This window comes from Lactuca saligna, chromosome 6 (assembly GCF_052625555.1).
Source record: "Lactuca saligna cultivar CGN05327 chromosome 6, ASM5262555v1, whole genome shotgun sequence".
In the NCBI taxonomy this organism is placed as follows: Eukaryota; Viridiplantae; Streptophyta; class Magnoliopsida; order Asterales; family Asteraceae; genus Lactuca; species Lactuca saligna.
This window is the reverse complement of record NC_136422.1, coordinates 66,942,863-66,970,656: the sequence shown is the minus strand read 5'-3', so window position 1 is coordinate 66,970,656 and position 27,794 is coordinate 66,942,863. Positions and strand designations below refer to the sequence as shown.

The 27,794-nt window shown below is 37.3% G+C and overlaps 4 protein-coding genes across 4 annotated transcripts; 2 read left to right on the top strand and 2 right to left on the bottom strand.

Annotated features, from left to right (window-relative positions):
- Window positions 1-504: 504 nt before the first annotated feature.
- Window positions 505-1,596, bottom strand: LOC145002680 (F-box protein CPR1-like). Its single transcript, XM_078961900.1, has one exon. The coding sequence runs from the start codon at window positions 1,594-1,596 to the stop codon at window positions 505-507; it is 1,092 nt and encodes a 363-aa protein (XP_078818026.1).
- Window positions 1,597-10,462: 8,866 nt separating this feature from the next.
- Window positions 10,463-13,454, bottom strand: LOC145002679 (uncharacterized). Its single transcript, XM_078961898.1, has 3 exons — window positions 12,713-13,454; window positions 12,172-12,410; window positions 10,463-11,116 (listed from the first exon to the last, which is right to left on the bottom strand). The coding sequence occupies exons 1-3, from the start codon at window positions 13,452-13,454 to the stop codon at window positions 10,463-10,465; spliced, it is 1,635 nt and encodes a 544-aa protein (XP_078818024.1).
- A 3,840-nt stretch (window positions 13,455-17,294) lies between these two features.
- LOC145002678 (uncharacterized) lies at window positions 17,295-17,786 on the top strand. Its single transcript, XM_078961897.1, has one exon. The coding sequence runs from the start codon at window positions 17,295-17,297 to the stop codon at window positions 17,784-17,786; it is 492 nt and encodes a 163-aa protein (XP_078818023.1).
- A 6-nt stretch (window positions 17,787-17,792) lies between these two features.
- On the top strand, window positions 17,793-20,018 carry LOC145002677 (uncharacterized). The gene is made up of 3 exons (XM_078961896.1): window positions 17,793-18,348; window positions 18,436-18,882; window positions 18,985-20,018. The coding sequence occupies exons 1-3, from the start codon at window positions 17,793-17,795 to the stop codon at window positions 20,016-20,018; spliced, it is 2,037 nt and encodes a 678-aa protein (XP_078818022.1).
- The last annotated feature ends 7,776 nt before the right edge of the window (window positions 20,019-27,794 follow it).

Sequence of the window (27,794 nt, the reverse complement as noted above, 5' to 3'; positions counted from 1 at the left end):
GGAAGTCAGTGAACAGTCAACATCATATATACCAGACTGAAAGAGTAAATAATAGTTGCAATTGAAGTGCATTGCAAGAATACAAATAAATGAACGCCAAATGTATACTGGGTGAAGGTAATGAGTCTGTTACACTTCTTATTAGGCATACATTTCGTCCTGTCAGTTGTGGCTTAATTAGAGCAGTGAGGGCAATAAGGTCTTTTTACTGTTAGATCAGTTAGGTAGGCTTAGTTGAGTGGTTAGTGTTAGTAGTTGGTATCTTTGGTCATAACAGAATATAAGTGAATTCAGGAAGAGTTCCTAGCCTCTTGAATGCTAGTAAACTTAAGTATGCTCCATGATCAAAACTTTAAACTATAGATAATGTCCTTTTGCAGACCTCGTATATTACAAACGAAAATGAGAGCATCCCATGAGTAAACATGAAGATTGAGCTATGAGGCCAAGATCAACACAGTTTTTTAGGGATGTACAGCAATCATCATAAGCATTAATATGAATTCAGTATCCAGATATAATTTCACAGTTAGTATTATATGATAAACAAAATGAACGCACCTTACAACTCTTCTTGCTATTACTCTCTTGTGTCTTTCTCTTTGGCCTCCCATTAACATAGGGAGATACAAGACTCTCCATATAGATAGGGGCACAAATATATTCCTTAGTCTTGTAGAACAGCATATCACGACACAAAGTTCTCTTGTTAGGAACGTAATGTTCCTTCTCTTTCAAGCATTGTAAAGCTAAGTTCATATCACAGTCCTTTTCAAACATTTCCCAAGACAGCTTTCCATTGTAGTTCTTCAGCATCCATAAGTTATCATTAAATCCATCACAAGGAGATATGCATAAACAATCTTCGATAATACCTAAATTCATATTTGGGCAGCTAGCAACACCAGATTCATATCGCTCATCATCAGGTTCGGAAATTTTGATAAATTTTTCTTCAGATAGCTGAAACGAAGCAATGACTCTCTTCTTATTTGGAGATGAAGAATCTTTCATAATCCAATGAAGTGCCCCATTGCATAAGATACCAATCCTACTAAGAAACAAATACTTTACATCTCCAATTAGTTTCCAAACATTTGATTTCAAACTTAACACTTGAAAACATGTCCAACCAACACGTTTACGGAACCCTAATACAACCTTGTAATCATCCGTAGATGAATCATAGCCAAAACCCCAACATAAATGCTTGGTATCAAAAATTTGAGGCTCTTGTAGTGTTTGAACCTCTCTAGTTGAGGGATTAGCTACTACAAGTTGAGAAGCAAAAGAAGAGATGCATACAAGTCCATTGGAAGAACCAAGAAGATGACAATCGCGATCATCAAAGAATCTGTCATCAACATCACAAACACGGGACCCGCTGCGATAAGAGACCCTTGACATAACAATCCTCCTATCTATATCATTTTTTTTGTAATCAATTTGGTAACTATAGTTCATATGGAATTTAATGAAACCAGAGTCAGTGATCAATTTTTCCCAAGACTTACACACACTTTTGCAGCGGATTAGATCCCCCACATTCAATCTTTTCAGTATATTCGGAAGGACATCACCGTGAAGCTCTGCCATCGAAACCCTAGAGTCGGCAATCCGAAAGGAAAGAAAGGGGGGGGGGGTACCCACACGATAGCGAGAAATTTATTTCTATGGTGTATTTATTAGGGATTTTAGTTATCAACACTCGTAAATGCAAAACATGATATGATGAAATTATTATCACGATACTTTACCATTTAGAGAGATTCATTTACTGAGATGGCTTTTACAAACCTGCCATATATGATTAGTACTTCAATACCCATAAGATCACTAATGCCATCTAGATCATGATCTTTGATAATTGCTTTGCTATAACTACTCAAATCAATGTTAATGGCATACCTTCTTTCTTGAGTATTTCTCTTATGCTTCCTTTAAAAAGTCCACTAACATGTATTTATCATGAGTTGGTAGAGGTTGTAGAACAGGGAGATTTCAAAATTCAGCAAAAAAAAAAAAAGTTTTTAAGTTTCCATTCTAATGTTTTTGAGATGTCATACTAATTTTGTATTTAAAATGTAAAATTTTGTTATAAAGAACTATTTCTTTTCCAAAAAAATAGTTACATTTAGCCCAAAAAAGAACTTCATTTAGCGTAAAAAAAAAAGCAACATAAAATAAATTGGGGGGGGGGGCGTAATTCAGGAATTCGGGGGGTGGGGCGGGAGCATTGAAACATGACAATTTAGGGGCGCGGAGGGGGATGCAACCCTGGATCCGTTTTCCCCCATTAAGATCCTTACACTTAGATATATGTGTGAGCATCAAGAATCAACATTGAGCACTTGGAGCTACTGGGTACATGGAGCATCTGGGATTAGGGCTGTAAACGAACCAAACGAACACGAATAAGGTCTTGTTCATGTTCGTTCGTTTAAGTTAGCCAAACAACAAACGAACACGAATGAGATTTTCTTATTCACGTTCGTTCGTTTAATAAATTACTTTGTTCATGTTTGTTCATTTATGTTCGTGAACATGCTAAACGAACATAAACGAACCAAGATAAACGAACAAAGATAAAAAAACACAATTGAACATATATGAACATAAACGAACATATAATATAGCTATATAATAAAAAATAATTCAATACAAATGAATATAAATAAACTTAAATGAACGAACATAAACGAACGTAAATGAACATCATAAACGAACGTTCACGGACATAAATGAACGAATGAGACCATTGTTCATGTTCGTTCATTTAACTAAACGAACCATAATTTTTGTTCATGTTCGTTCATTTATTAAATAAACGAACATAAACGAACTTCCCGCCGAACAGTTCACGAACGGTTCGCTGAACGTTCAGTTCATTTACAGCCCTATTTGGGATCAATAGAGCACATGGAAGCTCGGGTGAGCATCAGTGTCATATGTTGAAGATGCTCAAGGAGGATGCTCATAATCTGAAGATGCTCATGGACGATCGCCATAGATGATGAACTTAGGGTATCACCTTCATGAACTAATTCTGGATGATCCATAATTAGCCAGACCCATTTGAATTAGGGTTTTCCATGCTTGCCTATAAATAGGCTCTTATCCTCATTCATTATTCCTTGCGTGATTGTCTGTGTACACAGTAATTTCAATAGAGCAATCATTGTGAAGTTGAGTGCACATCATTTGGAGAAGTTAGTAAGCAAGAAAGATGTTATGACCCGAGATCTAGACCTCGTGGATCTCTTGATAGACCAGTGCTAGTGCTTGAAAAAGCCGTGAACTCCCCTGTAACGTAGCCTCTTGTTTGCAGGAGACTAAACTAAGCTATTAAGCTAATATTACTCTATTAATTGTTTTCAAATTCCAGCATATCTTATTTCATGAATGGCTACCCTATAAATAGGGATAAACAAAATACTCAAATCAGGAAACAAAAACTCTAAAATCAACTCAAACAATAAAAGATCCTAATTGCCAAAATTAAAAACGGAAACAAGATAACTTCCTAGAATATAAAATACTTATTATCTATTAACTTGCATACTTATCAAGTATGATTCATAACATTACTCCCTTCCTTTGCATTGAGCTTGTCCGCAAGCTCAAAACCTGGGTGCGTGTTGGTAAAAACACCACGATCATCCCACGTAACATCTTCTACATCCTCCAACATGATACCAAACAGTTTCGCACACTTATGGCCGATCGAGAACATCTCATCATAGTTAAAGCATAATCCTTTTTCTCGCCTTTCCGCCATCTCTATAGCTGTAATTCATTTCAAAACCGGGTTCCGCACTTCAGATTTCACTATTCCGGCTCCACCACCTGTTGACTCTCGGTTTTTTCTTTCTGTCGAGGGTTGATTCCCGGTTAATAGAGGTTCTCCAAAACTCCTTGGTCATCCCTCCTCCGTGAGTTTGAACTCAATCTGTCTAGCTAGGTTCATAGCATAGTTTAGTGTGGTGGATCTAGCAAACTCTACTTCGTAACGAATATCATTAGTTAAAATTGCACAAAAATGCCAAATACTTTGCTCCGGAGTCACACCTGTCGTTCTCCCTAGCAGCAACTCAAATCCTTCACAATAGACCTCTACTGTGCCTATTTGCCTTAATCGAGTTAACTCGCCTAACAGGTTCATGCTCATCGGGGGTCCAAACCTAATTTTGCACTCTTCTGAGAACTCAAACCAATTCAAGTAGGTCTTCATCCTTCGTAGGTTATGGTATCACCCACTAGCCCGAACTTGTAGTGAAAAGGTGGCCTGCCTAACCCAAGCTTCAGTAGGGGTCTGTTGTTCTTCAAAGAAATCTTCACATCTTTGAAGCCGTTCGACCGGATTACCCTTCCCATCATATGTGGGAAACTCCATCTTGGCGAATCTCGGTACTCTTCCCCTACGGTATCCCATATCTTCCATCTCTTCCCAGTTTTTTGGTTCCCCATAATCCCTTTTGTTTGACCCTTCTGGTTAGAAGGAGTCCCAATGGTGTTTGAAAGGTTGGGGTTCACCTGTCCGCCATGATTCAAAAGACTTGTTTGATCCTCTTCCTGCACCTTCCTAGATTAAACCCTTACCTCTTCCAGCGAATCCTCCTTGGTACGAAAACTTACTGTTTGGATTGGCACCAAAGGTGGCGCCACGTCCTCTTCCATGCACCTATTCCGATGGGTCATCAAATCTATCAGACTCGAACATCTTGTCTACACTCTCATCTTCTTCTTCTTGTCTGTTGGATTTGTTTTGGGTTAGGGTTTGCAATCTCTCTTCCATCGCTGCTTGATTGGTCTGCAAGGCTGTCATAGCCTCCTTTAAATCATTGGTACTTGTCTTCAAATCATAATTGCTTTGTGTTTGTTGGATCATGAACGCTTCCAATTTCTTCATCAGTTCTTCATGTTGTGTCGACATCACGAGCGCCTCTATTGCCAAATTTGTTATGACCCATGATCTAGACCTCGTGACAGGACCAGTGCTAGTGCTTGAAAAGGCCGGAAACTCCCCTGCAACCTAGCCTCCTATTTGTAAGAGACTAAACTAAGCTATTAACCTAATATTACTTTATTGATTGTTTTCAAATTCCATCATATCTTATTTCATGAATGACTACCCTTTAAATAGGGATAATAAAAAGATTCAAATCCACTGGAATAGGGAGAGAAATTATACCGACATCATGAAGAGGGAGGAGGAGAAAGTGAATATTGGGATAACAAAAGAAAAAGTTAGGCACTTTAGACAAATGTCAAACAAACATCAACGATACTTGCAGAATAAAACTTCTGAAAAAACTTAATTCAAAACTTAACACTATATTTATTAAACTTTTGAAAATTTAATGTGGTTTAGTTGAGATGACCTACGTCCACGGGAGAACGAGAGAAAGAAGATTTTAGTAAACTTCCAAGAACAACTATAATCACACATAAATGTGAAATCTCAGTTGAGCTTTCAAAAGAAAATAATATTTCTTGCTTACTAACTACTCCAAAAGATGTGCACTTAACTTCACAATGACTGCTCTCTCGAAATTACTGTGTACACACACAATCACACAAGGAATAATGAATGAGGATATGAGCCTATTTATAGGCAAGCATGAAAAACCCTAATTCAGATGGGTCTCGCTAATTATGGCTCATCCATAATTAGTGCATGAAGGGGATATCCTAATTTCATCATCTATGGCCATTGTCCATGAGAACCGTCGATGAGCATCTTCAGATTATGAGCATCCTCCTTGAGCATCTTCAACATATGACACTAATGCTCACCCGAGCTTCCATGTGCTCTATCCCAGAGGCTCCATGTACCCAGTAGCTCCAACTGCTCAATGTTGATTCTTGATGCTCACACATATATCTAAGTGTAAGGATCTCAATGGGGGCAAACGGATCCGGGGTTGCATCCCCCGCCACCTCCACTAAATTGTCATGTTTCCATGCTCCCACCCCACCCCCCGAATTCCTAAATTACGCCCCGCCCCCACCCCCAATTTATTTTATGTTGCTTTTTTTTACGCTAAATGAAGTTCTTTCTTAGGCTAAACGTAACTATTTTTTGGAAAAGAAAATAGTTCTTTATAACAAAATTTTACATCTTAAAAACAAAAATACTATGACATCTTAAAAACAATAGAATGGAAACTTAAAAACTTGTTTTTTTGCTGAATTTTGACATCTCAAAATCATGCTATTATGTATTATATTCATAAAAATAATAGATATATATATATATATATATATATATATATATATATATATATATATATATAATCTTAACGGGACCCATGGGACTTTCAAGATGGGACTACCCACCCCAGCCCCGAAGTTAAAACGGGGGTTAATTCTACCCTCACCCCCGTCCTTGCCCCCACTTTTTTAAACAAATACCTCAAACATGGGATCGGTGTCCCACGAGACTTTTTGACATCCCTATCTAACTACTCTATTAACATACCAAATGCCCCAATGAAATATCTAGATGCTCCATTGAATTTGATCAAGTGTTCACACCCTAACAGTGAACTACTTCTAGTGGCCTACATAGACGAAGTTAAGAAAGGATATGGATGGTTAGATGATTTGAGATATTCGAACCACATGAATGGAAATTGATCATGGTTCTCAAATTCACGTGACCGTAGTTAAACTTGGAAACAAAATAATAACGAACGCGCCTACTTAAGGTAATGCTAAGATCAAATTGAATGGAATCAATCATATTGTTTGTGATATGTACAATGTTTTGTAGTCGAGGAACAAATCTTACGATGTCACGGCTACAAGAAAGTGGTCAAGATATCCTAACAAAAGGAATGTGTAAAATTTTTCATCCCAACAAAGGTTTGATTATTTTTAAGGCCTTAATGGGTGCAAGTAGTATGCTTATGTTGTCTATTGAATCACGACCTCAACCCAGTCGCAAAGAAGACCGCTTGATCACCATTCACAAAAGGATAACAATTGAGATGTTTTGGCACACATGGTTGTGGAACTTATATTGTACATGGAACTTGTACATGTAGACCTTTACAAACCACGTAAAACAATAATAAAAGTCACAAGTTTAGTTTTATTGATGATTTTAGTAGAAATTTTTGGGCATATCTTTTTGATATAGAAAAATTAAGACACATTACTACTTCAAATGTTTCAAGAAATTAGTTAAGAAGGGAACAGGTTTTCTAGTGAAGTTTCTAAGATATAACATAGGGTTGAAATCGATTCGATGAATTTAAGGAAACATGTAAGGAAAAGGGAATAGAAATAAAACTTGCGTACAAATGCTTACATTGACTAGCAAAATGGAATCTCTAAACAAAAAAAAAAAAAAAAAAAAACGATCATTATTAAAATGGCTAGGAGTTGTTTTATCTAACAATGAATGCCAAATAGATTTTGGGAAGAAGTAACTAAAAAACTATTTTATGGATAGATCTACTAATACAACTTTGATAGATATCAATCCTTAAAAAGCATGGAGTAGTAATCGCCCCTATGTTTCTTATTTATGTGTATTTGGGCATTTAACAAATGTTCATGTACCATAACAATAGAGAATGAAGCTTCATGACGGGAGCATAGATCCTATACTCTTCGGATTGGATTTTTCATTGAATCTAAGGCCTATAATTTGCTAAATCCCAATATTAAAAAAATCAAATTTATAATGAATGTCATTTTATATGAAGATAAAGGATAGGATTGTAGCAAATCACATAGTAGAGAAAGTCTGCACTAAGAACAATACCAATGAGGATGACAACACCAACGAATAAGATGAACGGCTGAGAATGATATACATCATGAGAGATTTATAATAAGAAACGGGCAGAATTCCTAAAATTCGAGATGTATCCATATGGGGCACTAGTTCGCCTGGAAGATTAAACATGTCGTCAAATTTTTCGATAAGGGCCTTGACGTCCTCGGAAGCCTCACTCGATTCAGTAACCTCCGATGCTAACCAATTCGGTGATACTATAAGCACATCTTGTTCATAATGTAATAACGACCTGAAGAATGATTTGAAAGAGACTGGGTTCTTAGACACCCTCGGATCTCCAACCTATGTAACACTCCATTTCCCTTCCATAATGTCATTGTAAGATCTTTCGAATTTACAATCATATCCCCCATGTTTGCATCCATTTAATACCTAATATTACATCGGTGACCTAACTCTAGAGGAAAGAAATCATCTACGACTAGTAGATCATGAAACACGAGAATCGATTTTTTTACCCGTAGTTCATGCAATGCCTTGTGAGACGAAGTTACCCGCCATCAATTAGTACCACCACTTCAAGACCGCCCATCTTTTTGTGTAGTTTCATAATCTATGTGGGCGTTAACACTATAACCGAATTTAATGTGACTTCCATTGTATCTAAGTGAGAATGATCCTAGTTTGTATTAGATGGTTCTTCCTGATCCTCTTCTTCATCTTCGTCTCTCAGTACACTACTCGATGGCTTGGTGCGAACTTTGCATCACATTTGAAGCATAAACCTTTTGCCCTTTAGCTGTGAGTTCATCCTTTAAAAATCTTTTGAACGTCCTCAGCTATCCCCATGCTACCTATAACTTTCGTATAGGAGGTTACCATATCTCCATATGTTGATCAGAATGGCCAACCCCCAATCATGCCCCTCTCCCATTAACACGGTTCTCGTTACCGCCAATCGTATTGTGCGGGTCAATCCCTAGGGTTGTATGACCCTCACCGAAGATCTGAGTTTCGATTTAGCTTGTTGATGGAAGTTCCTTCCTATATTGGTTTACAATGCCTCATATTGCTTCCACATTGCTTCCACAGCCCATTGGTGTTGTTGTTGATCGGAATGGTCCACCCCTATCGTACCCCTCTTCCATCGACATAGTTCTCATTACCGCCAATCACATTGTGTGGATAAGTTCCTAAGGTTGTTTGATCCTCACCAATGACTACGTTGTTGTATGATCCTCAGAGTTCCGATTTTAGCTTCTTGACGGAAGTTCGTGAAAACAAGGAGAATTTGAAATTTAAACTGAAAAATGCATCTGTATTACATTTAGGGCTACAATTTATAGACAAGAATAAACATGGAAAGAGCTCTAATCTAGGCAAGCTAGCTATACAAATAATCACATTAAAAATAAATATTCCCTTTGACAAATTTTTAGGGATCAATCATGATTCTGATTTAACTTTCCATTCCAACACTCCCCCTCAAGTTGGTGAATGTATATCCCACATTCCCAACTTGGAAACATTGCATTCGAAATCTGTTTTCAGCAATGCTTTAGTGAACATGTCAGCTTCCTGCTGCTTTGCTGGTAAATAGTTGAGACTGATGGTACCATTCTCTACTTCAGTCTTGATGAAATTTCTGTCTATTCGAACATGCTTCATTCTGTCGTGTTGAATAGGATTATGGACAATTGCAATTGCGGGTTTACTCTCACTATTCAACTTCATTGGACCATCAACATCTATTTTAAGATCTTCCAGCAGCCTTTTAATCCAGATTAGCTCACAAATTCCTTGACATATTGCCCTATACTCTGCTTCAGCACTGCTTCTAGCTACCACAGTTTGTTTCTTACTTCTCCAGGTAACTATGTTTCCCCATACTTTAGTACAATAACCTATTGTTGACTTGGCATCAGTTGAGCCTCCCCAATCTGCATCAGCAAACCCTTCAATGTTCTGTTGTTCATTTTTCTTAAAATAATATTCCTTTTCCAGGTTTGCCTTTCAAATACCATAGAAATTTTTGAACAACTTCGTAGTGTCTTTTTGTGGGGGAATGCATATACTGGCTTACTACACTCACACTGTATGCAATATCAGGACGTGTTAGAGATAGGTAAATTAACTTACCTACAAGGCGTTGGTACTGCTCTCGATCAACTGGAGGGTCATTATTGCTGATTTTAGATGTCTAGTTTCGCTCTTGAGGAGTACTTGCTGGTTTGCATCCAAGTTTTCCTGTTTCTTTCGAAAGATTGAGAACATATCTTCGTTGGGACACAAATATTAATATTGTAACTTTCCAAGGTCCTTAACCTTAAACATGGAATGTAACCTTCTTTTCAAGTTCTCAATCTCGTGAATATCATCCCCAGTGATGATCATATCGTCTACATACACAAGTAATATCAACTTCTTACCATCACTATATTGTTTTATAAATAAGTTGTGATCAGCTTGACTTTGCATGTACCTAAATTTCTTCATAACTGAGCTCAGTTTATTGAACCATGCGCGTGGTGACTGCTTCAAGCCATACAAAGATTTTTTCAATTTACACACCTGATCCATTCCCTTATTTTCTTCAAACCTTGGAGGAAGTTTCATGTATATGTCTTCTTCTAATGTTCCATTGAGGAATACATTCTTTATGTCTAGTTGGTGTAGTTCCCAATCTAGATTAGCAGCAAGAGAGAGAAGAACTCAAATGGAGTTCAATTTTTCCACGGGAGCAAACGTCTCTTCATAATCAATCCCATAGGTCTGGGAGTACCCCTGCGCAACTAGCCTTGCTTTGTGTCTTTCAATGGTTCCATCAGCACCAACTTTAATTGAAAAAATCCATTTGCACCTAATTATCTTTCTTCCTTCAGGTGTTTTGACCACCTCCCAAGTCTTGTTTTCCTTAAGGGCATTCATTTCTTCCATGACAGCTTTCTTCCACTTCGGATCAAGTAGGACCTCATGGATACTTGTAGGAATCACTTCTTTATCCACTTGTGAGAGAAAGGCCTTGTATTTTGAAGATAACTTGTTGTATGAAAGATACCCTGAAATCGGGTATCTACAAGATCGAACCCCTTTCCGAATAGCAATAGGGACATCAAGATCATCAGGATCATGTGTTTGAGCTTCTTCTGGAGTAGATGTTTCAGGAGATGATGATTGGCAATTACCAAGCCGTGGCCTTCTGGAGTATACTTTGAATGTGGGTTGTTGTGGTTCTTCTCCTTGACCAGGATCCTCAATGGTTGGTGGTGTTGAAGATAACATAGGGGATGTAGAAATAGGCTCGGACAATGAAACAGGAAGGGAAATTGAGGGATCCCAATGGGTTTCTTCACTAAGGTTTGCCCCCTGCAGAGATGTAGTGGGATAAAAACTTTGTGTTTCAAAAAATGTGACATCACAAGTTACAAACATCCTTTTTGAAGATGGACAATAACACTTATATCTTTTTTTAGCTGACGAGTATCCCAAAAAAATGCATTTGATAGCTTTAGGATCTAATTTCCCTCGAGATGGACTTGTATTGTAAACATAGGCTTTACACCCAAAGACACGTGGCAAAAGAGAGTTTAGAACTCTGAGTTTAGGGAAACATTTTTGAAGACATTGTATTGGGGTTGAAAAATCAAGAACTTTTGAAGGAAGCCTATTAATTAAATAGGCAGCAGTAAGCACAGCTTCACCCCAGAAAGAGTGAGGGACATGACAGTTTATTATGATAGCCCTAGATACTTCAAGAAGATGGCGGTTTTTTCTCTCAGCCACTCCATTTTGCTGTGGAGTTTTGGTACAATAAGATTGGTGGAGAATACCATGTTCAATTAGATAAGCTTTGAGATCATTAGCAAAATACTCTCCGCCATTATCAGATCAAAGGACATGGATTTTGGATTGGAACACATTTTCTACATGCTTGTGGAATTTTTTAAAAACTTCACCACAATCAGATTTGTTTTTTAACAGATACACCCAACAAGCACGTGTATGGTCATCGATGAATGTGATGAACCATCGGGATCCATTTATGTTAAGAGTACGGGATGGGCCCCATATATCACTATGAACAATACTGAATGGTTGGGATGGTTGATATGCATGGCTTGGTTATGTATTTCTGGTTTGTTTAGCAAGAACACAACTTTCACATTGAAACCCAGAACAATCTTTATTGATGAATAAATTTGGATTCAAACGACGCAAGTAATCAAAACTAGGATGTCCTAAACGTTCATGCCATAACAAAACATTAGACTTAGAAGTAACAGAAGGAGAAAGGTGTTTAGGGTAATGGACATGGATGAAGAGCCTGTGAAGTAGTAGAGACCGTTGTATTCTTTAGCAATGCCAATCGTCTTCCCCGAAGACTACTCCTGAAATTCACAATGTGTAGGGAAACAAGTTACTATACAGTTTTGATCTTTAAGAAGTTTAATGACTGACATTAAATTAAACCGGAGATTTGGCACATATAAAACTGAATTTAGTTTTAAATCATCATAGATAGCATTCCGGATTCCGGTAACACGAGAGACTTTTCCATCCGCAACTGTTACAGTAATGTAATTACTGCTTGGTTTAAAGTCTTTTAGTAAATTCTTACACCCAGTCATATGGTCAGAAGCACCAGTATCAACAATCCATGCTTCAAATGATCCATTCTTTTAACAGAAAAAAAGGTATTTGTTTACCTTGTTGTGCCCCATTACCTAATGGAGTGGAGGATGAACTGGTGGATTGTAAGAGTGACCTGAGTACTTCCATTTGATCTGCTGTAAAAGGGCTGGGAGAGGAACTATTTTCTTGTGAAGTCTTTGCAACTTGTGCAGATGCGGTTTTGGATTGTACCCTTCGAGGAGTCCAGTTTGCGGCCTTTCCGTGAAGGCCACAACATTGGTCCTTTGTATGATACGACTTCTTGTAGTGTTCACACGTTTGAAGACATACAATTCTTTTGTCCTTCTGATCTGTAGGCAGCAAGGGTAGAACCTTCAACATCGATACTAGTTGGGGTATGTAACATCACCTTCTTGCGACTTTCTTCTCGTCGAACTTCTGCAAATACTTCTCGAAGAGAGGGAAGTGGTTTGGTGCCAAGGATTCTGCCCCTAACTTCATCTAGTTCTTTGTTGAGACCTTTAAGGAAATCAAAGATTCTATCTTTCTCAAGCATTTTTGCATGAAGAGTACCGTCTTGAGGACATGACCAGTTTATGTTGTAAAACGCATCCATCTCCTGCCACAGTTCTATTAGAACATTGTAGTATTTAGTAACCGATCGTCCTCCTTGGTTGGTACTCCGAAGAGCTGAACGGATCTCAAAACACTGTGAGGTGTTTTCAAGATCAGAATACATCTCTTGGACAGCTTTCCAGATTTCATGAGCTGTGTTATAATAGAGATAGGTTCTTCTGATATTCGGGTTCATAGAATTAACCAACCACGCCATAACAATGGAGTTTTCTGCCTCCCATACTTTGTAGTGAGCATTCTTTTTGTCCGGGGCTTTAGTTTCACCGGTAAGGTACCCGGTCTTCCTTTTCCCTCTGATGACAAGAAGAACCGATTGAAACCATTCAAGGAAATTCAATCCATTAAGTATATGTTGGGTAATTTGAAGAGACGGATTGATATCAGAAGGTGGAAAAAGAGATGAATTTGGGTTTGAAGATTCAACAGAGCCCGACATTATGGTGGTAAAAAAATCAAGAATAAGATGATCAGAAATGGTTATTTGGCAGCAAAAACTTTAGCCGGCAGAGGTTACATAGCTCTGATACCATGAAAACAAGGAGAATTTGAAATTTAAACTGAAAACTGCATCTGTATTACATTCAGGGCTACAATTTATAGACAAGAATAAACATGGAAAGAGCTCTAATCTAAGCAAGCTAGCTATATAAATAATCACATTAAAAATAAAGATTCCCTTTGATAGATTTTTAGGGATCAATCATGATTCTGATTTGACTTTCCATTCCAACGGTTCCTTCTAAGACCTGCTCCAACATCCCATGTAGTTAGACCCACCATTTTCCCAAAATTTCTAACGTAATCGTGGGCGGATAGCTATGAATTGCTCATATCGGCTACCCTCATACGATAGCTGGAATGATCAAGGAGATGTCATTTCAGTCCTCTTCATTATCAAAACGGTGACGTGTCCTCACTCCAACGATACCAAGGCTGCTCCATCCATATATAAGGTTGCAGCCATGAGTTGTTCAACTTCCTCGATGACTTGAATATATTAAAAGAACGCTCAACGCGGTAGACTTACACACACACACACATCTTCTCCTTCAAATAAGGACCTTTTTTCTTTACGTACTCGAGCCCCTTCGAACCAACTTCTTCTTTCATCCTGTTCTTATGTGATTCCCATTTTGCACTTTTGTCTTCTTGCTTCTTCCCAACCCGATTCGTTCTCGGATAATGGAAACCCCATATCATCGTAGAGATGGTCTTTCGCCGTGTGTCGCTCACATTCTTCCTTGGTGGGCAAGTTACCCACCTTCGTGGTTAAGTGGTTGACAGCCCGAAGGAGTTATTCAATCTTCTAGTTGTGTTCTTTCTATTTTTCCTCGGCTTCACTTCTAAAATTGATGACCTATACTTCCAAGTTGTCGGTTTTCTTCAATCCCATAGTTCGCTTTCTTGGTGCTCTGATACTAGTTAAAACGAACCAGGTAGAATTACTATAACTCGAGAAACAAGAAGGTCTCTGGAAGTCTTAGACTCAAATAAAAATTCCCATTATACATCAAAATAACACATGAACCTATAAGTACAAATTTGCCAAGAAACCTAATCCAAATCTAACCCCTATTTAGACGATAAAAAGATAAATCTCCCTATTAATTAATCCACTTGTTTCTAGGATGCTTATAGACTTGTCCAAATTTGCAAGACATATCATGTTATTGAAGCTAATACTAGAAGCAACGAATCGGACAACCTCCTACATGGATGAGTGATTGTGACTCAGGTATGGAACTAGAAGATGTTTGAGAAAACATGACCGTGCCATAAAATTCTGATCCAAATTTATACAATGAAGTTGTTAAAATGAAGCATTTGAGAATTGCGGTGACTAATGAGATCAAGCCCATTAAGAAACCCATTAATGTAACTTAGTTGGGCTGCCAAAATGAGCTAAAACTAGTGAATTTATAAGACCAAGTTGAAGCATAAGGCCTTACTAGTTGCAAAAAGAGACTCATAGAGGTATGGAGTTGATTATTTTGAAGTTTATGCACTTTGTGTGGAAACAGTAGGAACGACTATGGGATTGGATTCTCAAAAAAGGTGGAATATCTACCAGCTACAAATCAAATCTCTGTTTCTAGATGGAGAGCTGAATGAAGATGTGTACGTTGAGGCTTGAGCAACCACAAGGGTTTGAAGTAAAGGCTTAAGAGAAGAAGGTGTACAAAGTACATAACGTACTCTGGGTTTTCAGGCTATTCGGTCTCATATATAACTACATATACATCAGGTAAAGATGGGTTTGATTATTATAATTTTTACAGTGCACTTGAAAGAATTTAAAATGCAACATAATCCAATCCGAAACATAAATAGAATTACCTGAATTGGTGACAAATTTGCAGAGGCGGAATAAAACCTATCGAGCCTGTATCACCCGTGGATGAATGAAGGGGTGTTCGGATGTGCATACTCAGACCACATAAACATACTGAGGGAACTCTTGTCATGTTGCAGTTAATTCAATAAATAAGCGCCTCCAATTGCCCCCCTGGGCGTTAATAACCATCTTCAAATCAGAGATGCATGGTTCAGAAATCAATGCCGTCAAGGTAACTTTGTGTATCCAACATAAGTGGGTGCGGATTTTCATCAAACACTTAGCATCTGGATGAACATAACGTCAAGGTAACTTTGTGTAGTTTGTAATGCCGAGCCTCGAATTTCGACCATAAATAGAGTTTGAAATTACTCACGAGTCGCACATAAACATCAACATCGCTCCCCGAGATAGGAGAATATCTATATTTCTTCAAAGGGGAGCTGTTATTAATACCCTTGATTATATCTTCATACCCCCGTAATCATAACTTTTTAGGTAGTTGACTTTTTGAATTGCAGCTTTTTTAGAATTTCACAGTCATTAACCAATACATATGCATTCTTTACATCCCATTGTGTAATTTAAGCTTTTTTATGGAAGACTACAACTTCATCTTTTTTATCATCTTTTTTATTGAAGACTACAACTTCATCTTTGAAAAGCGTGTTCAATATTTCGTAAATTAAAACAATTTATATACTCTAACCAACAACAACCAACAATTACATAGTAAATTGAAAATCATTTTTCCACTTAATCAAACAATAATACACGATACATGTATATAAACAAGTCCAATAAAAATGATTAAGTAATAATCCTAACTAATAAACAAATCTGTTAAAATCTAATAGCTTCCCGGAAACATTATCTTCAACCACTGCCACCGCCGGCGATATACTGCCACCATTAACCGTACTGGCGTCGCCGGAGAAGAGGGGAGGAACGTGAAAAAGAAAATAGCGACCGAAAAGAACGAGAAATCTAAAACGTCACCGGAAATCGTCGCCTAATGCGTGATAAATCGCCGGAAATAGTCTAAAACGTCACCAGGACTACCTGAAGTCGACGGAATCGCTGCCTCCCTCTCACCTGGCGGATGAATCATCACCTGAACGACCGCCATCACCGTCACGTATCCCTCATCTAGAGGCTGAATTGTCACCTGAAACCTTGCCATCATCGTCGGAAAAAGAACAAAAGAAGGAGATGCTAAAAAAAACTTGTCGGACATTGTATGATATCACTGGAAATTGCCAAAAGTCACTTTTTGGTTGCTTCTCTCAATTTGCGGCTGATGTATTGCTAGGGTTAAAAGACAAAGTAAGCAATTTATATCCTATAATTTTACGTTTACAACCTATCTTTTTAGAAGTATTTCAATTTCTACCCTTTAAATATATACCTTTAATAATTGTTGTCTATATTTATTTATGCAACTTAAAACTTAATATATAAAACATGCAAATCAAAATAAACATATCGATTTGACATAAACATATCAAAATAAACAACCTATTTTGAAGAGCTTTATACCTTTTATAATTTATCATAACACCAAACTTTATAATAGCTTTTTCATCAAATTTTATAATAATTTTTTATAGTTGTTACATATATTTATTTATTGTAACAAAATACTATCTATTTTTTTTTTATCAAAAAAAGGTTTAATATAGTTTATGTAAATTTTCTAAATTGTACATATTTAATTTTCGTTAATACATTTTTTTTTTAATTTTAAAAATATTATATTGGTTGATGCTTTTTTTTAGTATATAGTGATGTTTAAGTTATTTGGAATCAACATATTTGCTCGAGATGAAGATACTTCTATCAAAAATTCGGCATTTTCCACGAAACGGGTTACATACTTATACTACATTATAACATTTTATATTTTTCATATAAACCATAACATGTAAAATTCAATTTTATATGTTCAAGTCTCGTGAGGAATTGTTTGAGTGGACACAAAACAAAGCACATTCTTTAGGGTATGTAATTGTCAACAAAAGATCAAAGGCCTATGCCAACAACTTTGTGTATAAAGTCGTACTTATGTGTGATCGTGGGGGTGAATATAAAGCTACTAACACGGTTAGAGCATCTGGAACCAGAAAGACTAATTGTAAATTTGAACTAGAAGGAAAGTATTCGAAAGAACATAATAAATGGACGTTGAGGGTGATATGTGATGATCATAATCATCCACCTGCACAACATATGGAGGGTCATCCGTTTGTAAGGCGCTTATCTGTTGACGAGACTCGATTGGTGGAAGATCTAACAAGAAAGAACTTGCCGCCACGTGATATTCTGTCAACCTTGAAGGGGAAAAACGAAAATAATGTATCGGTAATTCAAACGATATATAATGCACAACAAAAGATTCGCAGGCAAGAGCAAGCAGGAAAAACTCCAATGTAGGTTCTTATGTCCATTTTGCACACCAATAATTATTTATATGAGTTTACTACAGGCGATTCAAATGAGTTGGAGAATCAGTTTTTCGTTCATCCAACGTCTTGGAAGATATGGCGTGCATTTCCACATGTGTTGATGATAGATGCCACTTACAAAACGAACAAATATAATAAGCCGCTTGTAGAAATTGTTGGTGTGACCTCAACTCGAAAAACATTCTCTGTAGGTTTTGCCTTTATACATAGAGAAAAGGAGGCCAACTATACTTGGGTGTTAAACTGTGTAAAGTCAACACTCGATAAGTATATGCACCCACGTGTAATAATCACAGATAGAGAGTTGGCACTCATCAATGCATGTGAAACAGTCTTTCCGGATGCGACACGACAACTTTGTAGATGGCATATCGAGCAAAACATTTTAAAAACTTCCAGCAAAATTATCACGTTGGATGAAGACCGTGGCTCTTTTAGAATACTATGGAATTTACTAGTTGGGTCTATGACATTGATGGCATACACGGAAAACTACGAACGACTTCAATCAATGTTGATAAAATATCCATGTAAGCTTGTTTATTAACTATATTTCTAAATCATAACTTTCATATTATTGTTTATGTACTTATTTGTTAATTTATTTTATTTCACAGGTGTTATGAGATACATAGATGATACATGGTTAAACAAGTATAGGGAAATGTTTGTATCTGTCTGGGTTGATCAACATCTCAATTTTGGAAATCACACCACCAATAGAGCCGAGAGTCAACATTCAAAGTTCAATTTTTTTTTTTTTTTGAACTCTGCAAATTCTAATCTCGATAAGTTTGTGCAACGGATGAATCAAGTCGTTCAATCACAATTAACTTCGATCAAAGAAAGCTTTGAAAATAGCTTGACTGTTCGCTACAATCACCACAACTTATTGTGTTTCCAATTGTTGCGGGGCCATGTTTCAAACGAAGCTTTAGATATAATATTAGGAGAGATCCAAAGGTTGGGTGATTTGATGTTAGACTCCTCAAATTGTGGTTGCAAACTACGTAACAGTTGTGGGTTACCATGTGCTTGCATGCTTTCTTTCTACTCGATTTCAGGTTTGTATGTTCAACTAAAACATACATATAGATTTTTAAATGTTAGATAAATAATTAATTTATATTTCAATGCAAGTGCAAATATACCTTTGGATTCAATAGATATCTTTTGGAGGAAACTTGATATTTCAGATACGACGTCTGTAGCAGACAACGTTATTAATTGCGATGATGTAGTGAATAAATTTAAAGAAAACTTCAACAAACAATCAAAAGCCGGGAAAATGTTTTATAGGAGAAAGCTAGAAGAGATATATGACCCGCAAAAAACTGATGTTGGAGAACCTACGGTTGAAAAAAACATGCGTGGACGACCAAGTGTGAAGAAACAACAGAAAAAGAAAGTTAATCCTCCAAATCATGCTCCCCGTAGATGCAGCTTCTCAACCACATCAGAGTTTAATAGGGTGAATTTAAATAAAGAACCTGAAAGACATAGCTTTTCGTGTGGGATTAACTTAAATGATGAACCCCAAATGCATAGCTTTTCGTGTGGGATTAACTTAAATGATGAACCCCAAAGGCATTATCCATTCCAAATGAATGTTATTCCAGATATATTTCATGATTACATCGACGATATACATGATGTAGAAGGTGATGGGAATTGTGGGTTTCGAGCAATCGCTGTTTGTTTGGGGTATAATGAAGACCAGTGGCTTTATATTCAAAAACAATTGCTTGAAGAGTTAGAGAGTCAATATTACGCATACCAAAGGGTTTTTACTGACGGGTTCAATGAGGTATACCAGTCATTGCGTTGGTTTCAGTCACCGGCACCTTTCCAGGAACATTGGTTGCATATGCCTTTGAGTGGTTACTTGATTGCCAACAAGTTTGGCGTGATCGTTCATTGTTTAAGCCACGAACAAAATACGACATGCTTCCCTCTTTGGAGAGGTCCTGAAGAGTTCCAACCCCACCGAGCCATTACGTTGGCTCTTGTAAACGGTATCCATTATATGTCGGTGTTTTTGAAAGGAAATTACCCAATGCCTCCTACCACAGGGTATTGGAACGCCCATAAAAGTGCGTCTGCATCTACATGGCAAAGTATGTATTGGCCGCGTTTTGATTTATTCAATCAACTTAGGTCTCGTACTTCTGAAACACCTTGGATACATATTAAAGATTAAGTGCGAATGTATTTGATTTTTTTATTATTTGTTGCGTCAAAATTTCATTTTTGAACCTCTATTTAAGTTGATACAGTACAATTGGGTTAAAACTTAAAACTTAAAATGATACTTTTATAAATTAAATATTTTTAAATATTTATTTCCTAGTTTTTGTCGCAAATGTATGTTCTCGATTAATTATTTTGTATTATTATCATATGAAACTAAGCTTTATGTTCAAAATTAAATTTATCATTTATTTTGTAGTATCTTTATTATTTTTTGAAGTAAAAAATAATATGTTATGCTACAGGTAAGAGGCAAATTTAGTATTTATAAGTAAGTTATTTAGTTATTGTTTGTTTAAAATGTTTAAAATAATTTTTTTAGAATAATATATTAAATATATTTAATGTTGAAAAGTTTGTATACAAAACCATTTAGATTATATTTTAAATGGATCGTTGCTTATAAAATACTTGATTAAAAAAACTAGTAATTATAAATATTAATTATTAATATTATATATATATAATATAATTATTAAAAGTAATCATAATTAATAAAAAACATGTCATCATTAGCTAATGATTAAAAACTAATTATTAAGGGGGTAGTACTAAGTAGTGAAGGGGTATGGATAAATGAGGCCTCTTCAAAGGTGTTCATATACCCTTTCTTTTTCTAAATTTCTTCGCCACCCATATATTTTATTATTTTGTTGTCATTTACTTCATACACACTTGTTAATTTCTTCATTCACCAAGGGTTTTTTTTATGATTTATTATTATTATTATTATTATTATTATTATTATTATTATTATAATTATTATTGTTATTATTATTAAATTATTAATATTATTGTTACTATTATTATTATTGAAAGGTTTTTATTAATTATACATGGACCGATTGAAAAGTTGTTGGTTTTGTTTCACATCATGTTTTAGAAAAGAAAAAATAAGATAATAACCGATCAATCTAACAAAAAATGATAATAATAATTTAAAATAAAATTAAGAACGAATATGGCTATAAATTTTGTCATGGTTGCGGATTACTTTGTGCACACAAAATTATAAATTTATTGTAATGTAGGTCAATTGATAACTTTGGAATTAATTGAAAATTTTTAAAGAAACCTTGATTAATCATTAAATATGATGAATTGCAATTTGTGAAGTTAGGAAGTAAGGTTATATTTGAAAACTAAGGGGCATTTTCATCGTCATCATCAACATTGGATTTCCCTAGCGCCTTAACCCAACCACTCCTATTAGCCTTCATGCCTACAACTTAGAGTCGACCCGCACATGGTATTTTGACCTACAGCATTAAGTATGATTGCCTCAACCTAACCCACCACAATTTGTCGACATATATGATCAAACAAGCAATCAAGTAAACAAGTAAGCACAAGCAACTATCTACATGAATATACATGTCGAACAATTCACTACGGCCTACTAGGCCATCCCAACAAACTATGCCACTACTGGAAAATATCCAAGGAATACATACTTATGTGAGATTTAGAAACTTATTTTGTGGAATTGATTGAAAAATGTATGCTTTAAAAATTATATACGTTAGGATCATATGGTCCTCGAAGGACTGATTTGGCCTTATTTCCTATGCATTGTCTGGTTATGGGCTTAGGGTAGAATCATTCATTCGACAGTCTATGTGATCCCGTTTTGTGTATAATTTGTATACATAAGGCAACCAACAGTGTTGGTAGAAGTTCCTAGCATCGGAAAAGTAAGTTAGTTAAAGATGTTTTTTTATGTTTTGTGGCCTATAGAGTGTTACTGCCAGAATGTTGCTTGCTTTGTGCTTTGTCATACCCATATTTATGTGAGCTAACTATTAAATGTATGTGTTAATTTGCATGTTGCAAAGGTTAAATGATTCTAGATTGATTTATTTGGGCCTATTGTGTAGCTCTTGTTTGAGTCTAACCGTTGTAGGGTTGGGTCTTTTTTATTTGAAAGATTGTTTAAGTTTTCTTGCATGTAATTTTATTCATGAAGTAGTTAGCTGATATTAGTGGGGGTTTTTCAAAAGCTGATGGCAGGGTGAGGTAGGAATCCTAAGAAAGACTAGGAAGTGCTTCAAAGGAATTGGCGTGCTGTTTTGCAGTGTGTATTCGTTTGAAAGCGGGTATATGTTCTTGGATTGGACGGTAGTGGACAGGAGTAGATACTTAGAGGATCTAGAATAATTCTTGAGGAAAGTATGGATCTAGAATAATTCTTGGGCTCATACTACTGAAAAAGCACAGGATCCACACTCGAATCGAGGAGGATTTCAGGGATTCTAAGGAGTTGATGGAGGGTATATTGTATGGTTTGGCACCATGATTCATTGCACTGTGTTTTTGTATTATTTGGTTAAATAATTACGGTTGTTCAAACTGAGGATGGGTCTGGTGAGTGATTGGGCCTTAGTGGCCATGCCAGTTTAATTTTAAATGGTGCAGGTCGAGTTCAGGATTGACCTTGTGCCAGGTGCGGCCCTAATTGCCAAGGTGTTGTACCGCTTGGAAGCGCTTGAGATGCAAGAGTTGTTATTGCAGCTATAGGAGCTGCTAGGCAAGCAGTTCAGCAGGCCGAGCAATTCTCCATGGGGAATGCCAATTTTGTTTTTCAAGAAGAAGGATGGTTCACAGTGGATGTGCAAGGATTATCGGGATTTGAACAAGTTAACAGTGAAGAACTGTTATCCCCTTCCACGGATTGATGACCTCTTTGATCAGTTGCAAGGTGCATCTTGGTTCTCCAAGATAGATCTAAGGTTTGGGTATCATCAGGTCAGGGTGGTGGAGGAAGATGTGGAGAAGATCGCGATTTGGAATTGTTATGGGCATTACGAGTTCATGGTGATGCCATTTAGGCTTACTAATATGTCTGCAGTATTCATGGATTTGATGAATCAAGTATGCAGGCTGATGCTCGAGAGTTATGTTATTGTGTTCATTGATGAAATCTTGGTGTATTCCAAGACCAGAGAGCTGCATGAGGAGCATCTTCGAGAGCGCCTAGGGGTTTTGATGCGAGAACGACTTTATGCTAAGTTATCAAAGTGCGGGTTTTGGTTACGAGAGGTTCGGTTCCTTGGACACCTCGTTAACCAGGATGGGATATCGGTCGATCTAGCCAAGATCAAGGTCGTGATGCAATGGGAGGTTTCGAAATCCCCCCCCCCCTAGATATCACGAGCTTCTTGGGCTTGGTAGGATACTATTAGAGATTCATTCAGGATTTCTCCAAGATTGCAGTACCCCTCACTCATCTGGCGAGGAAGGGGGTGGATTTCCGATGGGGCCCTAAGCAACAATCAACATTTGAGACCCTTCGGCAGAGATTATGTGAGGCCATGGTTTTGACCCTCTCATAGGGAATTGAGGATTTTGTGGTATTATATGATGCATCCATCATTGGTTTGGGGGGGCGGTCTCGATGTAGAGAGGATGGGTGATAACTTATCTTTTGCAGCAGCTGAAGTCACACGAGACGTGATATCCCATGCATGATTTGGAGTTGGGAACAGTGGTTTTTGCCCTCAAGATTTGGAGGCACTATCTTTATGGGGTCCGTTGTACTATCTACACATATCACAATAATCTGGGTGTAACGCCTCAAACCATGCAAGTATATCTTGAAAGCCTTTCTTCCTTTATTATTTGTTATTATTGGTCCCTGGAGTTGGTGGTGTTGGGTCACAAGAAGTATAAGGACTAAAGTTGCAACTTTGGGACTAGAAGTAGTACGCTGAGCGTACATAAGGGTACGCTAAGTGTACTAGGCACGCCTTAGTACGTTGGGCGTACTTATGTCTGATGAAAACCCTATTATCCGGTGTTGAGGACTATATAAACACCCTTATGGCTCATTCCTTTGCTCATTCTCAACCTCCATCCCTCATAAAACATCCCAAACCCTAGAGTGTGTGAAGAAGTGTGAGTTAGTGTGCATTTTGGACCTTGGAAGTGAAGACGTTGCTCTAAGGAGCTAGAAGAGGAGAGCAAGGCTATAGATCTGAAGTTGTGTTGTGCCATTAAAGCTCCAGAAGGTAAAAATATTGAAACTTTGTGTTTGCTTGTTTATAGATCTAGATATTTAACCTATGGGGTCTTATTGTCCCAAGAGTCCCAAGAAGATGCATGTGATGTCTTAGATAAAATAAGTTGTCCTTTCAGACCTTAGGAGAGGTCCTAAGTGATAAAAATCAGTTCCCAAAGGCCAGACTTGTCCCATGCATGAAGTAAGAAGGTCTTAATGGGTTAAGACCATGAGTTAAGGACTTTCTGGATGTCCAAAGTGATAAATTCCTAAGCTTTGTGGTCCCAAGGCGTATTTGGTCAATGGATCTGGGATATGGGCTTAAGTGCTTAAGCCATTAAGAACATATTAGGATTTTAGTAAAACCCCACGTATGCCTGACATAAGTTCTGTATGCCCAGCGTACAGGGTCAGCTATCTCAATGGCAGTCAACTTAGAACGGCTTTACACCCAGCGTAACCATGAGGGTATGCCCCGCGTACGCTCTTTGATTGGGCTCTTGTCATATGGGCTTAGGGTTTGTGGGCTAAATACATTTGGGCCTTGTTGGACTTTGAAAATAACATATTTTGGGCTAGGTTATATTAGTAGATCATGAAAATAGGCCCATAAGGAGGTTAGGCCCAATTTGGTAAATTGGGCCAATAAAGGACTTTAGTGTATGGACCTTCAAGATAAGGACTTGGTGTTGGGCCTTGGCCCAACAAAAAGGAATGGACTTTATGAATTATATGGACACTTAGTCAAGGGAGTACTGTCAGGTAAGAACCTAGTATTTATTATGTGTGTCAGCTCGGGATTTCCCGTGAGGCAACGGTTAGAATTTCAGCATTTCGGCACTACTCGTCGGGTGAGTTTTCCTCACTATACTCAAGGTTCTAAGGCACCAAGGTTGGCCCTTCGAATTGTTATTGGTTATGTATGCTAGTATGATCTGTTAGATCGCTATCCTAGATGGTAGGATGATAATATGTGATATTTGTTATGACCTATTAGTTAGATATCCTAGAGGGTAGGATAATATTATATGTTATGTGGTATCATCCGGTAAATCAGTTTGTTATCTATCGACTGTTATGTGATTATCTTTTATATATGCACATGTTTGTTTATTGGTTGAGGCTTATCTGCTTTATGCGAAAGCCAACAGGCCTGGGCATTCCAACCTGTTGGTTGTGGTCTTGGAGTATTCCATCCCGAGGATGACTGGACTCATCGTATGTGGGCATTCCAACCTATTGGTTGTGGGCCTAGGGTATTCCATCCCGAGGATGATTGGACCCATAGTATGTTGGCATTCCAACCGAAAGGTTGAGGGCCTGGGGTATTCCAACCCGATGGTTGATTGGACCCATAGTATGTTGTTTATGGTTATATTTGTATTGTGTGAGTATGGGTATTTTGGGGGAACTCACTAAGCCTTCGGGCTTACAGTTTCAGTTTATTGTTTCAGGTACATCAAGGGATCGCGGCAAGGTGTCACACCCCAAAACCGGAACGGCGGAAACGTTCTGGGGTGGATGAAGTCATGTCAAGTATCACAACACATGCATTATAGTAATCAAAGTACAACAAAACATTGCATTAATAGTAATAGTTTTACATGGTTACATCAATACATCAAAGTAATACAAATAGTCGAATAGATACAGTGCAGTACTAAGCTATCTTCACCAACAGCTCCGAGATGTACCTGTCTAATGCTAACCTGAGAATACAAGTTATTTGGAAAGCGAGTATCAGCATTTTTACAAATGTTTGTGAGTTCATAAGTATTTAGTGACATTTCATTCAAATAACTTCATAAAGTAATAGTTTAAGTGTTTACAGTGTATTAGAGTTCTTTCCAGAAAATCCTATATTTTCTTAAATCAAAGCAACCTTCTACCAAGACTGGTCAGTGTTATGTGGTAACAAGTGGTTTTCCTTTAATTGCTATCATTATCAAAAATATTGAATTTGATTATTAAAGAAAGCAGGAGAAGATAGGGAAATAACATATGCCTCAGCAGCGAGGACTGCTGATTAAGGCAAAGGAATCATAGACTCTAGGAAAGTATCGAATGAATGACACGCCTGGTTCAGTCTAACAAATAGAGACACAGACCCCAGACAATATCAAATGAAAGATACGTCTTGTAAGGTCAAAACAGTGAAGACAGACCCCAGACAGTATCAAATGAAAGATACGTCTTGTAAGGTCAAAACTGGGAATACAGTGATAACAGTGGATACAGTGAATACAGTGAATACAGTGGATACAAACCCTAGACAATATCAAATGAATGAGGCGTCTCGTGAGGTCTAAAACAGAGAATCCAGACCGCAGACAGTATCAAATGAAAGATACATCTTGCAAGGTCTAAACAGTGTGACTCTGAAAAGTGAGATACCAGCATACAGTGTAAATTGCCAGTGAAATACTGTTACCTTAAGGCCATGAATTATAAGGTAACCCGGGATACTCGTAACCATACTAACCGACACTAGAGTACGAGACGCCCTACAAGCATCTATATAATGTGACATTTGTCACCCCTTGGCTTGGTGAGCCGTGGACTGTAGCTAGCAGTCAGGGTGCGGGCTGTCAATCCCGTATAGATCTATGCACACAATGTCCGCTCTCCCTACAGGAGACTCTGGTTACCAACTAGACGACGGAGAAGGCCACGTCCCGAAGATGCATCCCCAAATAGAGGATAGTATGTTTCTAGAGGGGAGTGGGTTTCTAATGTAAGTGTTATAACAGAGGTAGAGACTTCCAAACAGTGGGTAGTGTGTTTCTAATGTAAGTGTAGACTAGAGGTAGAGACTCTTAACCGAACTGACTAGAGAATTCCTGTATATCTATGCTTGTGTACATAATATATAACTAATGAATCGAACGACCTTCGGATGGACATCCGATCCTACCAGACCACATCTCAACAAAGAAAAGGAAATAGGGCGGACAAGCCTTCCTAAGTCCTTCAATCATTATTTAAATGCATCTATACAAGCACAAACATACATCTAACTACGCTTGAGTGGGTATCAAGTGCTATCATATAGTGAAGTATCAGTGTACGATGGAACATCTGAGTCGTGAAGTATAAGCGTACAGAGTGGGATAATCAAATCATGAGGTATATGTGTACTAAGTGTAAGTGTATCACGAAGTGGAAACGACGATAAGTGAAGTAAGAGCGTCTATCAGGTATAAGCAACTACAAGTATAAGTGAAGTAGAGACAATAACAGGTATAAGTGGTATAGAGACAATAACAGGTATAAGCGATATAGATACAATAACATGTATAAACGCATCACGAAGTGAAAGCGTTTTCAAGTAGGAGTTTGAAATACATGAAAGCGAAGCAGCGGTAACTAACAAGTAAAAACATATGTCATGAAAGGAAACTTTGATGAAAAGCCTTTAAACTCGGGGAAAATCACAATTTATATTCTTCTGTAAAATATGTTTGAAAACCTTTGGAAATCTTTCATAAACCAGTTTGAAATGAATTTAGGTAAAACAGTATAAGTAAGAGTTTTGAAACAATTGAAACCATTATAGTGTCCTACTCGGTAAAACAGTGTACAGTGGTAAAATCTTGTGCATGCGGGTTATCAATCACCTGTGATTGATATGATAACTAGCATGTTTAACTTGTATTCCCCCCTATAACACATGTAAAAACATTTAAAAGGTTCATTCAGGGGTATGAACTCACCTGGTGTAAGTAGGTC